Genomic DNA, 19,423 nt, shown 5'->3' with positions numbered 1-19,423 from the left:
TGAAGCACTGGCACAGGTTGTCCAGAGAGGTGGTGGAGTCTCCATCCTTGGAGACACTCAAAAGCCATCTGGGTACAGTCCTGGTCAATTGGCTATAGGTGCCCCTGGTTGAGCATGGCGATTCAGTACCTGATATCCTCCAAAGGTCCCTTCCATCCTCAACCATTCTGTGACTCTTTGTATTGATACTTCTCTCTTTTGTTAGCTACTCTGGCTTAAAGTGTCACTAGGTCTGGCTCTAAGTGTATTATGCAGTGGAAACATTATATAAATCTTCCAGTTTCAGACCAATTTTTTTCTAATTAACAGCTCTTGGAAGGAGGAGTGTGAGTCTCCTGTAACTGACTATGGCGCTACTTTGTCCTATCAGGACTGAGAAGAAGTATCTTCCTAACTAGCTGTCCATCCACTTTCTCCACAGCAGTTCAAGGATGCAAAAGTATCAGAAGTCTGAATTAGTACGAAATTTCTTTACATTCACCATGAGGGATATTCAGAAGTGGTCTGATACCCCACGGGGCATCTGGTCCCGCAATAACTGAGACCTAGAGAAACATAGAGGGAAAGCACATTCTCTAAGGACAAAAGATGTGCTGGGCTCGTTGTATCTGTCACACTGATGAATAAATCCAGCTTTCTCCTTATGTTTATGGACAGGCAATGACAGAACAAGAATGGAGTTGAGTAGGATGAATCATCTAGACAGTAATGGTTCTTTCCAGGTGAAAGAAATTTGTGACTTTTATCAATTACTTCTCTCCACCCTCTCTGTACATCTGGGGCAAAAGTAATACTTTTTTTTTTTATATTTTTTATTTTTTAATTTCACAAAGTAGGATTAATTAAGTTTGAAACCAGCTACTTTAGTGAATTAGTTTATTTTATTATTTATTATTATCCTAAACAGATGGCAAAATTGAGTGTTTAAGTAACACAGACAGCCTCCATGTAGTGCAGAAATGGGTGCATAACACATGAATTTGAAAAGGTGGCCTTTCTACCAGTGCAAGAAAATCACTGCTATTGTAGCAAGGCAGTATCAACACTCAATGCTTTAACAAATGGATGTGTAATTTATAAAGCACACACATTTGTATTTATTATCCAGAATAAATAAAGGGAAATGGTGAACTACAAAATTATTATTCTGTACAATAGCTCTGCAGTGTCATAATCCAGGATAAGAGCTAAAACCCACAATGATCATTCAGTGGAATAGCAGCCTAATTAATGCTGTCCCCATTTTATATTTTTATATAAAAGGCAGTAAAGAAAACACGTTAATTTTCAAGTGATGTCGAAAAGGTTTGTGTTGAAAAATATCACCTAGTGTCTTTTTATCTAAAGACTGCATTTTGAGATGGCTTGGGCTGCACTTTATCATATTTGTGAATATTTACAATAAAGCACTTGCAAAATTCAGCAACCTTGATGTCATTCTTGTGACTATGGACAACTGCAGTCTGTCCTCTGAGTCTTGTACTTTTGCTAATAGCAAATATTTTCCCAGTTAACAGGGTGGAAATAATAAAGAAATAGCATTTTATCATTAATTGCCTGCCTGAAATTCATATTAATGTTTACTGAAGTGTTAGTCCATACATTCATACATTTCAAACAGAATTGTGCCAACCAGGCTAGATAACCAGAAGTAATAGCAGGGACATAGTAATCTAATTTCAGTTGCTGAATGGCTCAAACAAGGAATTGGATCTTTTTCTGGTAAACTACATTTGTAGCCTTCAGTACCTACTAGCCATATTACTACAGAGAAGCCTCTTTGTTACTTTTGGGCTTCATTTGCTCCTGTTTCATAGACTAATATGAACTTCTTATGGGATGCTCAAGATAAAACATTTAGTATGAAAGAAATAAAACACATATATGGACAGAAAGTATCACATTGAAATACTGTAACAACTATTGGCAATAATGCATTATTTACAAAATATTTCTTCCTTTTTCAAGAAAGCATTCTATTAGCCTGCTTTGCCTACCTGAGCTTTGATCACCTAAGAATTTATAGTTTACTAAGAACGTCGAAGCAGATAAAAATAGAAGCCCATTTCAATACAAGATCAAAACAAAAAAAAGGAAACAAAGGTCAGGACCTGGTGAAGAAAGAAGTAAACAGAGTACTGAGGGGATGACTTTTGGTATCATTTGACATGCAAACAACTGGTGGCCATGCAAAATACATTTATGAGTATCAATGGCTAGCCATCATAAAGCATGTAATTTTCTTAAAGTAATCATGATTCACAACCATAATCCTAATGGTCTTCTCTTTCAGAGTATTATATATCTACAAAATACTGTTCTTACTTAGTACTACCTCTTTAATAAAATTACCATTCCAAATGCAAAACACTATAAACACTCTATATGAAAGCTTAACAGTTTTGAATATAAATTTAATTTTTTTTTGAAAGAACTATCAGAGGTGGAACAGGAATCCCTAAAGAAGAAAAGTCAGCTGCAAATAGTGGTTTGTATTACTAACAATTTCTTACATGACCACTAGGTGGAAATATTGTACTTACAGTTGGGGACGTGGCTGCTGACAGCAGTGGTAAAATTCCTCCACAAGCAATAATAATATTGTCTACCATCTGGGAAATGAGGTGTATTGTGTTGTGTACAAAAATAATATTTTCATTGCTATTGACAAAGTCCATCACAGATTTTGTGGAGTGACTGCAAGAACAGAAGAAATTATGGATTAAAAAGAAATGGTTAAATTAGCAAGTTTAAATAGCTTTATTCTTTGCAAATAGACTATTGATTTTTCTGGGACATAAAGGCAAAACTTTGCAAGTACATTGTCTAAAAATATGAATAGGATTAGTCTAATGAACAAATTGACTGCTACCTATTTTCACATAGGTTCAGTTTCAGATAACCAATTGAGAACTATGGCTTGTAACCACTTTTACTTTATTAACAGCTCTGTTGAAACCACTTGGGGTTGTCTTTTTCAGTGTGAAAGTTAGTGATTAAGAGTTCACCATATTGATACAGTGCCATTTGAACCAACCTAGATAACACCTAATGATAACATAACAATATAGTGCTACCTTGATCTAATAGTAACTTGCAAGTGATAGATGCTACTAAAATTAGCTGAAATGTCAGCAACTCATAATTGGTGAAAAGTTGTACCAAAAATAGTCATTCCCTCAAAACACAAAACATGGGAAGTATTGACGAAAACTCAGTTTATATGTACGTGGGTTTTTTCCTCAAAAGCAATATTGTCAAAAGCCAGCAAACAGAAATTAAAGGCTTCAATTAAAAATGCACAGACTGAACTTCAATCTCTAACCATTACCTAAACACAAAGTACAAGCTCCTCCCACATAATTGGCCATAAAAGAATTATCAAAATTGTCTGTTTCCTAGTGACTATCACAGAAGAGTTCACTAAATTGGAAATTAAAGGCAATATAATTTGGTCCTTGGATATAACTATGCTCAAGTTTTCTCAAAATTAACTATTCTGTCCTGGGTATTAAATTAAATATTGTCTTTTATACCTAAAGAGAAGTAGTTATTTGGGATGTCTGTTAAAAACTGTACAAAAAAAAAAAAAAAAAAACACTAGGAAATCACAGTGCTGTCATAAAATATAGCATAACTACCAAGACTAACCACAACCAGGAGGTGGCATGCAAAAAAACCCAACTGTCAACTAGAAAAAACAGTTCCTTAGGAAATGTTATAGGAAAGAGGTTTCCTTTATATGGTTTGTGGGTAGAGTGGTTTCTTTTCATGGATCAGTTGAAGAAAATGGACACTAGCAGACACAGAAGTCTTCCTCATATCTGAAACAGAAGCAGCAGATTCTAACACTAACCATAAGCTGAAAAAACAGCTTACTTTAGCTAGGTTATGTATGAGTAGTACAAGACCTCAAGAGAACAAAAATTGTTAACTGTGAAACAGTGCCATTACAGTCTGGGAAGGGGTGAAAAAAAAGATGTAAGATACAGAACGGCAGATTACACCAACTCTTTCCCTTCCCATTATCCCAGTAACATCCCCTCCTACATCCATCTAATTTTCCCTTGTTGATAGAAACACAACACCGGAGATAAAGAAGAAACAACCACCTACCTTCTCCAAACATGTACATCTGTTTCTAGTGCAAAAAGCAAGTCTGTCAGGAGCCGCTGGTGCATGGGAGACCATTTAAACTCTGGAATACGAAACATAGTTGTGCGTGGACCCGGACTAAACTGTCGTCGCTGCTCTTCTGTCATTGGCATTCCTCGAAATCCCAAGTCAACACGTAGATCCCGGTCTTGCTGGGTGACAGATCGACCCTGCACTGCCTGCAGCAATGAGAAGTTCAAAAGTCATGTTAACATTTTGCAATGTGCTTTTGAGTGAATCACAGAATTTGAGAACGAATAACACTAACACTGGACTCAAGTGCAAACTACAGAAGATACTGCTTTTCCAAGGCAGGCACCAGCCTTCCGTGAAGGAGCTGTTCCATTTCAAATTAATCAGCACTGAGGGCCTACAGCTGGCCTTCATTTCAGCTGTTCACCAACGTTCTACTCTCAGGTTCTTCACTTGAAGTATTACAGAAAACACCAAATGCAGCACAAGTACAAGGTCAGGAGTGACAAGACTTTGTTTATGGAAAACGACTGTTCTTTTCTGCTGATAAACACAGTCTTCTTTGACTATTTGACTCAAAACAGGATAAACTACACAGTGGTGGCTCCATGGAATCAGTGTACTTTCAAACAGCTCCTCATTTTTCAAAACTCATTTATTTATCTGGTCTTTTTAGCAGGATCATTAGAGAGTCAGGTCTAGTCTCCCAAATCTCATTTTGCCAATTTTGTCACACTTTGTAATTGGTTAACAGTTTTATGGATCCTCAGGACATTCTTTGGATTCTCCCAACAGGTGGAGAATGTGAATTTCATTCCCTTTCAATATCTACATAGTCACAACTGTTTCCACTTGGTGATTAAAGGCAAAAGTAAAGGTAAAAGATAGACATAAAGGATACTGTGAAGGAAGAAGTAGTAAAGAACAAACATATTGACCAAATTTGATACAAATATTCCTAATGAAATTACTTAGAATGTGCAAGGAAGGAATATAAAGTCTGACCCTTGAGAGTCGCACTTTAGCTTAAAACTAGCAAAATGCAGACAAGATACTTGCTTTGCACATATTCACATCCTGATCTAAACAGGCTGTTTTAAATCTGGACATTTAAAAGTAAACAGACATTTATGAAATGTGTGCTTGCAATGTGAAAGTGGTCACAGAACTGGAGTTGAGCTGGAAAGCTTCTTAGATCTTCAGTCTAATTTTGATCTTTTGTAGACAGCATTCTAAGAACAGGGCAGGTTTCCCTCATTCCATTTGACTTACTGGGATTAATATTCTTACTGTTTATTTCCTATGTCTTTCTTAAAGTTATTTTTAAATGATTCTTTCCTTTTTCTCTCAGACATACCTAGGATTTTTTTTTCATGAATATTCTGCATAGTGCTTCTAATTCTATATTCAGCCTTTCCTAGTTGGGAGAGACTTAATTTTATATTCTTCAATATCTGATCTACTATTGATAAAGGCACTAACTCTCCTTAGAAGCAGAAAGGCGTTCCCATCTTTACTTTGTTGTGTTGCTTTCTTTCAATCCATTTGAATAAAAGACAGGTTATTTCTTACTGACTGTAGAAAATCAAAAGTTGGCAACTCCGTTCACATACCACTTGTCCTCTTTTAAAAGAGTACAACAACCAGTAGTTGTCATGTCAGCAGCAGTAATGGTATTATAACTGTACCAAAATCAAGGAAATTTGTTTCTAGCCAATAATACTGTATTTGCAAGAATGGCTTTTATATGTGCATTACATAATCCACCATGAAACCCAGCTGTCTACATTTGGGTGATCAGCCTTAAGCCTCTTTCAATTGTATTAAAGAGATCAAATCTAATATGGCAGTCCCCATGCATGCTGCAAGCAAACATCACTCTTTACTCATGAAAAAAATACAGCTTGAATTATGCTTTGTTTAGTGTATATTTCCATCTCTCTGTGGTTTTTTTGTTTGGTTGGTTTTTGATTTTGTTTAGGTTAACTTCATTTAAACAGAAAAGATTTAACCATGGACAGCTTTCAGTTCTCTGGGTACTTTGAAACACCCAAAGGAAAGATTAGAGAGTAACAACTATTCTGGTGGTTAAACAGTTGATAATTGGATTTTTAAAATACATTACTTGCTGCAGACTTTATTGTAGTTTTGAATTTATTTTAGTGGCACACAACTGTAATTTAAGTAGTATATGGGAGTTAAATCACTTGTAGAGTCAAACTTTTGAAGAATACAGTTTGTAGATAATTTGCAGAAGATAGGAATTTTGTAACTAAAACACCTGGAAAACATTTTGTTTCTCCTATCTCACAATGTTGTGACAAAATTTTGTTAAGATTTATAAATAATTTTAATCCTAACAAATACAGGCTTGAGAAATTTACATTTTTATGATTCACTCACTATAGGTGAGATTCATCAAGAAAAAGGGTTAAAGAACAGAAAAGTTCTGAAGTCACACTGACAGGATTTTCTGCAGCAGATAGCACAAAGTCACATAATGTTTTCTTATTTAAGGTGTATCTAACAAATTCAGTGTTTATGCATGTATGTATGTACATAGAAAATGAATACTAGTATTTCACTTGCCCTTTACTTTTTAAACAAAAGTTCACATTTTGGAATAAAAGATGACTGTTCCTTTTTCCTGCTATCCTCCATTCATTCCATTTATAAGTTTCCATAGTATTAACAATCACAAAATTAAATCTTAAAATAAGGTGTTTGGGAACTGAAAGTTTTTCTCTGAAAGCATCGTCTCCCTGGAGAACACAGCAGGCTGACTGATCTATGTCCTTTCATCAGATGACAAATAATTTGAGTGTACCTAAGTGTATCTCTGAAACTCCCTCTTCTCACAATTAGTTACACACTACACAATTCCAGGCAGAAAAGTTTTTGCAATTTTTGTTTGGCTCCTCTTCCATGGTTTCAGGAATTCTGGTCTGGAAGTTGAGTCACAGTTTCTCTTCTGTTATCACTGAACTACAAATATTTCTTGTGTTAGGATCAAATAAGGAGATCACTTACATCAGCATTTCTGTACAGGGAGAATGACAGTGTACTAAAGTGTTGTTAAGACTGCATTCTGAGAATGGTACATCAACAGTAAAAACACTTCAATGTATTTTCCACAATAAAATACAGATATTTCCAATCTTAAGACTTACTAACAAAAAAGTCTAAAGCAGAATTATAAGAGGATTAGTGAATCTACCCAGAAGAAGTAAGGAAAATGGATGAGAGACTGTTTTAGCTAAGTTTTCTTAAACTAAAGCATCCACAATTGCAGTACACATATTTTATACAAACATGAAAGGCTTGACAATCTTTACATGTTATACAGTTTTCAAAGTATATTTTATTCCAATGGGCATTTTTCATATACACTTCAAATATCTCTCAGATCTTATAGTATTAATTTGTCTGCCAGCAACAAAAAGTGATTGCATCAGACACATATAGCAGTACAAGACTTGAAACTTACCTGGGTTGTGGTAGTTGTCTGGATCTTCCGTATCTCCTTTCCTGCCTCCTTACCATCATCAGATCTTTCTGTATCTGATATTACACTTCCTGCATCAACACTAGGTACAGTTTTGCTACCAGAAGACTCTGTCTCAAGAGTTGTGGCAGTCATTTCAGCATATTCTAATCCTTTAGATGAGGAAGCCAACTCCCTCTCAGAAATGCTACTCATTCCATCTGAAGTTGTGTGAATCTTGAACTCCTTGTCCTCTATTATACTTGAAGCACATGTAATATCTACACTACCTGCCATATGTGCAAGCAATCCCAAATCATCATTTACACCAAGGTGCATCTGTGTCTCTTGCACATTTGGAATAGAAATGTGATTACTTGAAAGTTCAGGTAAAAGTTTCTCCTCTTGACTAGGTATTTTATCAAAGAGAAATGAGGTACTGTTACTAGAAGGTTCATCTTTCTCATCGGCCAGAGTTATTAATGGACCATTATCCTTTTCCTCATTCTTCTTAATAATACCCACACTTCCATGAACATTGTTTTGGAGCTTTTCAACAGCAGCACTATATACATTATCTAGAAGAGATTCGACTTCTACAAGTGCACCGTTTTCTCCAGTTACCAGTGTCTCTGGTGATAAATCCATATCGTCAAGTTTTACTTCAGTAGCTTCTACCTTTTCAGCTTTTATATCAACTAAAAGGTCATGAACTTCCACATGCACTCCTCCTCCTGATCTCTCAGAATTTCCAAGGACATCATCTGACACCTTTGTTGCCATGAGCAAGTCCCTGGTATCTGTACTAACAGGGTAATCTGTTTCACTTTCTGGACTTTGACTTTGAGAAAGGTCTTCTATCTCTCGAATTTCCATTCCACCTTTTGCTCCCGTTGTTTGAGAGGAAAGACCTGAGATGGTGCTGACATTCCCCTTCTTCCCTTTTTTTATGTTTTCTTCCTCTTGCCTTTGATACTCTTCATACATTTTTGCTAGATACTCTTTGTGAGCCTCATATGTGACCTAAATAAGAAATGAACAGATTACATGGATGAATATATGCTACGTGAACTTGGACAAAAAACTAACAACAATCTTGACAACATATTGCGTAATGCTTCCAAATTGTTTCACAGCAAAGTCCCTACAACAGTGACCAAAAAAAGGCCACGTTGACATGTATGGAAATTGCCACCAGATGGCACTAAATAGCTTTACATCTTATCTTGCTATAGTGCTCGTTCCTGTTGGGGGAGTTACCAGTACTAAAAAGTAACAATCCACAAACCGTTTCTTACCTTGGAATGAGCTATAGAAAGAGTGTCCACCCACACTCTCCAGCCTCCCCATTCATATTTTATTGCATGATACAAGAGAATGCGGAAAATGTTGTAAACCATCTCTGTGATCTTCTGCTCTTCAGAGTTCTTAGGGTTAATGTATCCCAGAGAAAACATCCAGTCCTGCCACACTGAACACTGAAGTAAACATCTAAAGTGAAATAATTAGGTCAAAATATATCCAAACAAAGCTTCTTTAATTTAATGTGATGATGGTTAAAATGGGAGGAACATCTCCTCTGAAAATTCCTGCTTCCAATGGTAGGAAGAAACTTAAAAATACTTCAGAATGAATACAGATTTCAAATATATTCTAAACCAAAGAATACAGCATTAGTTGCTGAACTAAGAAAAGTTACCACAAATTTATTCAATGTATCTTTATTATATTTCACTTAAAATGCAGTATAAAACTCTACACAGGAGAGAGTTTGCTGCCATTGTCTAGAGGAAAGATAAGATGGTGCTCATGTAACAAATTACTATTACCTACAAACTAAGGATGAGAAAATACTCTTTGTAGCAACATACCTTCTGTTTTCACGGCTATTACTAAAGAGTTTAATCATATCAGATAAGAACAAACGTCGAACTTCCATCAGCTCAGCACTTGGCGTGGAGTTTTTTAACAGTGTTGCCACCACCTTAAGAATCACTTTGAAAGAATAAATTAGTTAACGTAACACATTTTAATAACATTAAAAAAAAAAAAAAACCAACAAGAAAAAGTTGCTGACAGTTCCTAATATAAGTAGTAATTGAAACCCATATGTATTTGAGATACACTAATTAATTGTTCTCACTTCCTGAATTATATTCTTTCAAAAAACCCCACCGCCCTGAGGTACCACATTTATCATACAAACAAATTGTCCTTACTTGGATTCTGAATTTTCACTGTAGAATCTGGCTCTGGATGTGGTTTATGAACAACTTGAGTGCATACTTGTTCTGTCAAAATCTAGAAGAGAATATCACGTTTCTTTTACTATGTTTATTAAATGTTACAGCATTTCTTTGTTCGTTTTTAAGATTAAGAACACTTACCATGGCCACACTGTAACTCCATATAAAACATTTATATAAAATAATTTCATTCTTGAAGAATGGAAACAAGCAATTCCTCTATGCAAGGATGGAGATTTTCATGTTGTACAGTGGTTGGTTGGCTACTTTTTGAGTTATCACAGCATCACAGTATATCAGAGGTTGGAAGGGACCTCAAGAGATCATCAAGTCCAACCCCCCTGCCAGAGCAGGATCACTTTGGGGAGTCCGCACAGGAATGCATCCAGGTGGGTTCGGAAAGTCTCCAGAGGAGATTCCACAACCCCCCTGGGGAGCCTGTTCCAGTGTTCTGTCACCCTCACTGTAAAGAAGTTTCTCCTCATGTCGAGGTGAAATCTTCTATGTTCACATTTGAGTTATCTGACTAAATATAGAGGTAGTGATGTTTTTTTAAAGATCTTTCATTTACATTCTTCATTGTGTTAATGCATTCACAGAAGAAAAATAACGTCATGAGCACCGTAAATTAAAATTTAGTAAGACATTCTGTTCCATCCATAACCAAATCAAATAACTCTTAAAAGTGGGTTTGGTTTTCTCCAGCTAAGAAAGAGGAACAGAGCTTCACGTTTCATGAATTGTACCTGACAATCTAAATAATCTGTAATGAGGCAACACCATAGACCGTTAACATTGGGATACCTGCCACTGGTTCTATGTATGAAACTTTATTTTTTAAGAACAAGCTAAAAATTTAATGATGTTAACATGGGATTCTCCATAAGTGTATTCAAGCAAATAGCATAATTTAATTAGTAATTCTTATTTATTTTAAAGCAGAACATTAGCTCATTCATTAATCAATACTCAAACTAACATCAGCTGTAAACATAGTATCATTGAATGGGTCTTTACATATTGGTATTTAAAATGGAATGCAAATATCTTTCCTTTTTATGAGAGAACATGAAAAGTACCTGCACTAGTTCCTTGGCAAATCTTTTGTTCTTATAGCACTTAACTCCTTTCTTTCATCCTCTGACTATTATTTCAAAGTGAATGCCTGTGAAGGCTGGATTTGAGGCCTTTAATTTTTTCACTAGGTCATGTAATTTCTGAGAATACCAATATAGAAGCTCTCAGAAATCTGAGTGCAGGGACATCTAGATCCAAGTAGTCAAACTACACTGGGGAAGTTTAGATACATATGCCAAAATATATTAAAAAAAAAGAACTTGATGTTTGTCAAATAAATGACATTTAGGATTTTTACAACCAAAGGAGAATGTTTTCTACATCATTTGAACTTAGAACTCTAAATGCCAAGCATTCCTTTAGTATTCTGTCTGTCTTTGAGCCCAACCTGAGTACCCAGCTGTTATGCTTACATGTATCAAAAAAAAACCCCAAGCCAAAGAAAAAAACAAGCAAACAAAAAAAAATCTCTTTCTAGAAATAAGATCCTCAGGAATTGCAAGACAGACAATTCTAAGTCACCATTTTGAAGAACCTGATCTTTATGCATTTGCAGGCATAAGGATGGGAGTTTTCACTAATTTGATGATGACAATATTTATCTTACAAAAATTGCTCATCACAAAAAATGAAGTTTCTACAAGAGCCTGGTAGAACAGGAGAATGTTTCAAGGTCATATTTACTCACCTCAAGTAGTATCTGTTACATAAAAGTGGCTGTGTTTAGTTATCATTTTGGCAAACTACCAGCATTACTATATAAAAAAGAAAGAGCCCTTTTTGGAATTGTGTAAACTTGAACGGCACAAAAAAGAAAAAGAGGCATATCTCTGGTTCCAGCACTTTCCATTGCAATGGAAAAAAACTCCTCCAAACAGTGGAGGAGAAAGAACAATTGGAGGTCTGAAGTAAATTTTTTGTGTGTGTGTGGAAAGCGGTAAGTATCTTAAACAGCAGGGTAATGCTACAATGGCAAGTTTAGAGATTGTGCAAAAATTATGAAATTGTTAATAAAAATATCAAAAAGCATAGAAAGATATGTCTGAATCAAGAAACCCTTTTTTAAAAACTTCTATCCATAAATTTCTCTGTTGAGAATCAGGATATGGAATAAAGCTGGAAGTAGGTAGATTCAGACTGGACATGAGGAGGAAGTTCTTCACCATGAGAGTGGTGAGAGCCTGGAATGGGTTGCCCAGGGAGGTGGTTGAGGCCCCATCCCTGGAGGTGTTTAAGGCCAGGCTGGATGAGGCTCTGGCCAGCCTGACCTAGTGTGAGGTGTCCCTGCCCATGGCAGGGGGGTTGGAACTAGCTGATCCTTGTGGTCCCTTCCAACCCTGACTGATTCTATGATTCTATGATATTGTAAAGCACAGTCGCACCATTACAATTAATTCATAATCTTCACAACAGAGATGACAATCACCACGTTTAACAATCCCTACCTCATAAAGTGTGTTATATGTTGTAACGGTCACAGTATTTGTATGCAGCATCAGCCTTTCTCCAAGCAGTGTGAAAAGACTATGGGTATGCATGATTTCAACCTTTCGCCTGCAAGAGAAAATAAAGGCATTAGGAAAATGTGAAGTGTGGTGAACACTTTAATGCAAAAAAAAAAAAAAAAAAAAAAAAAGAAGATCTAGAAGACAAATATCTTGGTGTTGTACTAAGAAGCTCTTAAATTTGTCAGTCTGCAAATACTATGAAATAATCCTCATTTAAGATTTTTCCCAATGAATGCAATTGTAGAAATCCATAAAGGTTCTCTGAAATCAATGTTGTATTTGGGGGACTTTTGTATAAAACAAATCATAAACCATTCTCACCCTCCACAATTTTCACAGTTGAAGAACACAAAGGAATTAATTTCTATCTTACTTAGAATGAGTTCAATATATTTACAGGTTGGCTAAAATGTGATTGCTGCAGAACACATCCTGCTCTCTCAAGGACTTGGGACACTCCAATATAAACACTAACATACAGATTTATCAGTATTGCCTTTCTCTTTATATAGCATTTTCTTACGCAGCCAGAATCATTAAATGCTTCAAGGAAAATAAAATCCTGAAAAGTTATGAAATTCCAAGTAATTGAAGAGATTTTGATAGGTAGGATGAAAATTACTCCAATATTAAAAAAGCAGAGAAGAAAGCTGCTCACATCAGTGAATTCCACCTGCTCCAAAAATTGGATACATCATAAATAAACAGAGTACTTCCTGTAAATTGCATCATTAAATTTATCTACTCTGTAATGACTTTGAAATAAAAACTGTTATTCAAAATAATTAATAATCTATATTGAAGTACCAGAACAATGTAAGAGAAAAAACAGCAAAGTGCCTGTGAAATTTTATGCATTCAAAAGTGAAGAAACTCCCTTTTCATGACTACTGATGATAATAACACAGGTTTAAATTACATAGATTCATTCTAGAACTTTTACAATTAATACAGTATTATAATTTTCCAATAACCCCAAAAGAGTGGCAACAGCTTGTAACTGGGTTACAGAGTTACATGAGTCACTTATGAGAAAACCTACAGTTATTCAACCTTGTGAGCTGCATAAAATGTGCATATTTACAGATGTTCAAGGGTTTGAAAATTTAGAGAAAAAAACTTTGAAAGTTACACAGAATATTCAAAAGGATTTCAATTACCTTAATTACATGAAAAATCAAATTAATTTTGTGCTAAGTACTTGATTTCTCTCAACAATGGAAACAACACTGTTACAACCATAATTACATGTAAATGCTAGGGACTGGAAAAGGAAATTTCAGCTTCTGAAAAATCTCTTCTCTTTTTCTCTAATGTTTTACTAATGGAGTTTGATTTAATGAATAAGTGACAAATATTTTAAACAAATGTACCTTTTTGAACACAACAAGGCTTCTGCAGAAGTAAAACCTTCATCTAGTGTATTTTACTTAATCCAACTCCTATCAATATGAATGATTTTTAGTAAGTAACGTTTGAAGAGCCCTTGGAGATTCCCGAGTGGACTATCAATTTGCTTGACTAATTCCCAGAACACTATTTGGCTTGCAGGATTCCAAAAGAAAAATCCCATTTGGGAGCATATTCTCAGCTAACTGTCTCTCAATTATCTATCTAGTCATACTTTATTGATCTCACTGAGAAAAGCACAACTAGCAATATCACACTCTGGCTGGACTCCTAGCTCCTCTTCCTTCTAAGGAGGTTTTACATAATAAAGACTCTTGTGAAGCACATGGTCATTTTTCATACTGCACAGTCTCCCACTGGAACATTGTTTTGGGTTAACCTAGTAGGAAGTTAAACACCACATTTAAAAGGGAAAATGCAAGCAGCAGCTGGTTTCACAGCACTGCATGATGTTAATTCTTTCTTCCCAGCAAACTATGAAAGATGAGACTAAATACATCTATTTCATGACACCATTTCTTTTTATATGTGACTATTTCTTGCCTAGAGGCCATGTCCTTACCTCCATTTACTTGGTCTGTTTGCTTTTCCTTCTGAATCTTTCCCATGTGAATAACATCTATTTCATTTTTCCCATCATTTTAAAGCTATTTTTAAAAATACTGCTCTGAAACTTTTATTGCAATGAAAATTCCAGCAACAAAGTTTTGATGACATACACATGTTTCCTGTTATCCCTAGCTGAACATACAATACACATTTATAAATATATTTTTGACAAATGTTTTTCAGTAGTTTTAAAACTTGAATTTCAGCATATCATATGTTTGGCAAATAATCACTGTATCTTTTTAAGTACCACAGTAGTAACAAGCTAACTGGAAAATTAATTTTATCCTAATGCATAAAGGTAACAGAGCATGCAAATTATTAATGAGAAAACCTAATAATAGTAATTTCTAAAGACTACATAGTGATCATTTTTAAAGAATATACAGTAATAATGATAAAAAAGACATGAAGAATTGTGAACTTAAATACATCACTATAAAAAAAACTACACTTACTTATGACCCAAGTGTTTGAGAAAATATCCAAGGACCTTCAAAGCTTGTACCCATATACTCTCACTTTTGGAAGCCAATAACTTGTAAATTACTCTGAAAAACAAATCCAACAAGTTTTTTCACTTTATTACTAAATATCATGTATATAGACCGTATTTCACTGAACAGGGATATCTTTTAATAAATAAAACTGTTAAAAAGGCAATTTACACAAAATAGAAGGGTATACTGAAAGCACCAAGCACAGCGTAGAAGTCTGAGTAGGAATTTTTTTGTATTAGGGACATGGTGTCTTTTGGTTCAGTTCAATGTCTTGTAACTGAAGGTAACAGCCTTATACTAATAACTTGGAAAAAAAAAATCAAATAAAAGACAGTCTGACCAGTTAGACAAGGGAAGCAGACTGGAACACATAAGATGATATCCTGGAGTTTCCTGGAGTATCTGGAACTGAAATTTTCCTTTTATTCTTTAAAATCCTACTCAATGTCCATTCTACACAGGATAATGTACCGGTATTTAATCACAGGATGTTTACAATGAAAACTCATTTGCCAAAAGTAAAATATGGCAATGTGTCACACAAAATCCCACATACATCAATGAAGCACCATCCTCATTCCATCAAAATTCGAAGTAGAAAAAAAATTTCTTAAAAAAAAAAAAAATATTTGAAGCCTCTGTTTTTAAGTCCTGGATTAAAAAATCCCCCAACATTTAACTAATTTAATTTATTACTTTTTTAATTAATATGATTGGTTTAAATGTAAATTCTGCAGTCTTTCAGAAAATAAATCATGCTTGATTTGAAGGCACCAAGAGACAGATAACGTTACCCGTCCCCCTAGACTCTTCTTCTTCAAAGAATTCTTAAATTTTTATTTTAGTTTCCCATTTGAATTAGCTGACTTTCAGGTTTCAGTCAATCTTTTTCATCATTCTCCACTAAATAGCGGTTTAGCAGGCAATATCTTCTTATTTTGAGAGGACTGATGCCATTATCAAATGATCTCAGAGATTTCTGTCCTCTGATAACCTAAGCAGACAAACTCCTAATTGTATGCCAGGCTTTTTTTTTTAGAATACTTAAACGTTGCGTTTCAGTGCATATTTTCCACTTTTTCAAAACAGACTTTCACTAAAACTGCAACATCAAGCAACTTTAATATCGGTACCACAAATGTTACATAAACCTCCCCTGGGGAAGGGGTGAACTAGACCTTTAAAGGTCCCTTTCAACTCAAATTATTCTGAGATTCTAAAAAGGTGTCTTAGATTCTCTAGATCCGTCTTACCACTCTTTGAAAGGTATCAGTAATAGAATTCTGTCTAAATACAGAGAACTACAGGCAGAAAAGCGAGTGTGAGTACAAAGAGTCTCCTCTTCAACTAGCATTGTTATTCAAACAGTTTTAAGTAAATTATTTGTAAGAAGTTCACAGATTCACAAACTGCATTGGGTTGGAAGGGACCCTCAAAGGTCATCTTGTTTGACCCCTCCGCAGTGAGCAGGGTCAGCTCCAACTAGATCAGGCTGCTGAGGGTAGCGTCAAGTCTGATCTTGAATGTCTGCAGGGACAGGGCCTGAACCACAAGTTCTTAGTATTTTGGCAAAGCAGAGCTGGAATTTACCAGGTAGTAAGTGAGTTTTGTGTTGTTTTTTTTTCCCTTTTGTCTTTTCAGAGAAAGTTTCAGAGGCTAGGGCACAATTTTTCTTGCTTTCCTCTTTTTCCCTTCAGATTATGTTAAACATCTGAAGACATGAATACTAAAATTTTTTCTGAGATAGATACTTGTTTTTCTGATGTATCTTCTTAGTTGCATAATCTATTTGAGATGGAGAAGCAAGTACAACAGGATATTTACCTTCAAATATCATAATGATAATCTTAAGCACATTTTTTTTTTGTTCTCCAAGCTAACAAAAAACACTGTTGTTGACAAAAAATACAGTTGAAGGAAAAAAAAATATTGTAGTAGGCAAAAAAAAAAAAAAAAGTAGTAATCTGGAGAATGATTCTACTGGAACTTCACTGTCTTACCGTATCCCATTTCTCTGATCAAAGGCTGGTATCATGGATGCTGGATGTTCAGACATTAGTGCCACTAGCAGCTGCAGGACATCATGAATATTTTCATCCTGTACGACAAGCATCAATGTTATTCTATACAAACTAGCCTCAACAGCAGGATTCCCATAGATCTGATACAATTGCTTAGGGTAAAAGATAGGTAACTACAGAAATGTACCTCATGCATTGTTAGTAAGTAATTTAATATGCTCTGCAGTTCATCTTCTTTCACTCCTCGATCCTAAAAAGAAAAACATGGAGGCACAGTATTCAGAGGAAATACAAGAAAAACTTGGGCCAGGTCAAATAATTCTACTTTTTCTATTTAAACTCAAAAGGCTAAATTATCTCTTTTATTACTTTGTTTTTCATTATCCCATTAACAATTCAAACCAGTATGAAGTCAGCCCCTTTTTCCTGCTAGAGAGGATTGTTGCAGTGTGGGCCCTCAGATACCATATAATATTACTGCCACCCTTCCAATCCCTGAAACAGAACAGAAAAAGCAGGTGGAATAAACTAGGCCAAAAATTACTGATTTTCAGTCTAATCTCAAACAGCAGATTACACCTCAAAAACTAGACTACAGCTGTAAACAGAGAGAAAGAGTTTTTGACCATTTCAGGCAGTCATAGAATCAAGTAGTAACTAACTTAACTTCCACTACCCTTTTTCCATTTGATCAACCAAGCAGCTACTTACTAACACACAAAAAAAGTGCCTAAATACCTGAAAGGTTTTGTAGGGTCATATGCAATTTCTGTCTGTATATTTAATAAAAGATATATATGGCATAGATTGGTGAGGTTAATAAAAAATATTGTATGGATTTCCCACCTCTATATTGATTAGCATGTGCATGAACACAAAAATTAACCAGAATCAGATAAAATATCTGACAAGTATTTAATACTTATTAATGTGAAAGATCCGATTACATGTATATAACTGATCTCAACTGGTTTACCTTCAGTATAAGTTGTTTCAAAAATAGAAGCATAAATGCTCTTAGCGATACGATTTCTTTCTGTGAAGGTCGAGGACCATCTGAAAGAAGCAAAATATATAATTTTAAAATATAAACTAATTTCTTTAGTGACTGGCTTCTTAAAGAGATCACAGTTACTACAATAGATTTAGTATTCTATTATTCACTTACATATGTTTACATTGCAAATATATCATTTACAACCTTTCAGCATCACATTTTACAGCACCAATATATACATACATACATACACACAGATATATATGTGATGTTTCCTTTAGAAAAAAAACCAATATTTTTTTAAAATAAAATGCATTATAATTAACTTGGAATAAGTAGGCCACTATGCTGGACACCATCTCAATGAAAACCAGCATAGAAAGGATTAAAGAAATATTAGGGGTAGTCACTACGTCTAACAGAAACTGAAGCTATTTAACTACCATCTGAAAAAAATACTAAATTTAAACTAGCCAAAAAGAAAAACAGCTGTAATCCATAATACTTGAAATAATTCTTTTTGAGGGAATACATTAAAGAAACAGATCTAAATAAATAAGAAACATAGTCTGAACAACTATATTCACTTGAAACTTGCTCTATTGTATTTTCCATTTTCCCCTTTCATAGGTATGACTAAACTGGAAATTCCACTGTAAAAGTTCCTACTTTTCAAACAATGTGTGTCTTATGCAACAATACATGACAATGGGCAGTCTTAAATTTTGCACAGTGAAAGTAAATGCAGTCTAATTTATTTTTTCATCAACCATTTAATCTTATGCTGATAAACACATATCAAAGCTAAATAACACTCTTTGTCCCAGTATTATTTCTGATCCAGATGAATGCAGCTTTCTAATGGAGATTATTTTACAGCCTCCCTTGCCACTCCTTAAGTGAAACCACTGCTGTACACACAGTAATTCAAGTTTGCAATAACGGCAATCTGAAGGTAAGTGATATTTGTCTGACAAGCAGGAACAAAAAGAATGGTTAACCCTCTCAAGTTTTCATCCTTGTTTAAGAGCAGAGAGAGGCAAACTGGGCACTTCCATGAATCAGCAAATAAACCTCAACCTTCTCCCACCAGCATGTGTGAAAACAGCAAGGATAATTTTTATTAAAAATGTATCATACACACCCTAAAAATATAGAAACAGTTTCATGTCTATACATTCTACTGGCATCACAAAACATCTATTTCCTACTGTAAAAACAGAAGTAAGTTTGATTTTTTTTGGTGCTAGCTGCAACTACGTTAAATATTGCATGTGTTTTCATGGCAATGGTGTGCTCCTAGACAACAGCTATTTTTTTCCTAATTCAAATGTAGATATAATTCCTCTATCTGCATCACAGAAATCTGTTTCTTCACACACCCTCTTCCCTCTTACACTTTATTGCAATTCAATATTAGCTAATAACTGAAAACCAGGCCTA

At 34.9% G+C, this 19,423-nt stretch overlaps 1 protein-coding gene across 4 annotated transcripts in view; it reads right to left on the bottom strand.

The window, feature by feature from the left end:
- The window catches only part of NBEA (neurobeachin), a 486,311-nt gene that overhangs the window by 329,049 nt on the left and 137,839 nt on the right, over window positions 1-19,423 (bottom strand). For all 4 annotated transcript variants that reach the window (XM_054387432.1, XM_054387415.1, XM_054387443.1 and 1 more), the window contains exons 14-24: window positions 17,960-18,039; window positions 17,171-17,233; window positions 16,963-17,060; window positions 14,921-15,013; window positions 12,381-12,489; window positions 9,832-9,913; window positions 9,484-9,607; window positions 8,911-9,103; window positions 7,616-8,635; window positions 4,117-4,334; window positions 2,544-2,697 (exon numbers count right to left, since the gene is read on the bottom strand). In XM_054387432.1, the coding sequence (XP_054243407.1) occupies window positions 2,544-2,697; window positions 4,117-4,334; window positions 7,616-8,635; window positions 8,911-9,103; window positions 9,484-9,607; window positions 9,832-9,913; window positions 12,381-12,489; window positions 14,921-15,013; window positions 16,963-17,060; window positions 17,171-17,233; window positions 17,960-18,039 (2,234 nt within the window). The remainder of the gene's footprint in view (window positions 1-2,543; window positions 2,698-4,116; window positions 4,335-7,615; window positions 8,636-8,910; window positions 9,104-9,483; window positions 9,608-9,831; window positions 9,914-12,380; window positions 12,490-14,920; window positions 15,014-16,962; window positions 17,061-17,170; window positions 17,234-17,959; window positions 18,040-19,423) is intronic.

This window comes from Indicator indicator, chromosome 1, assembly GCF_027791375.1.
Source record: "Indicator indicator isolate 239-I01 chromosome 1, UM_Iind_1.1, whole genome shotgun sequence".
NCBI classification, from domain to species: domain Eukaryota; kingdom Metazoa; phylum Chordata; class Aves; order Piciformes; family Indicatoridae; genus Indicator; species Indicator indicator.
This window is presented reverse-complemented; position numbering and strand designations above follow the sequence as displayed.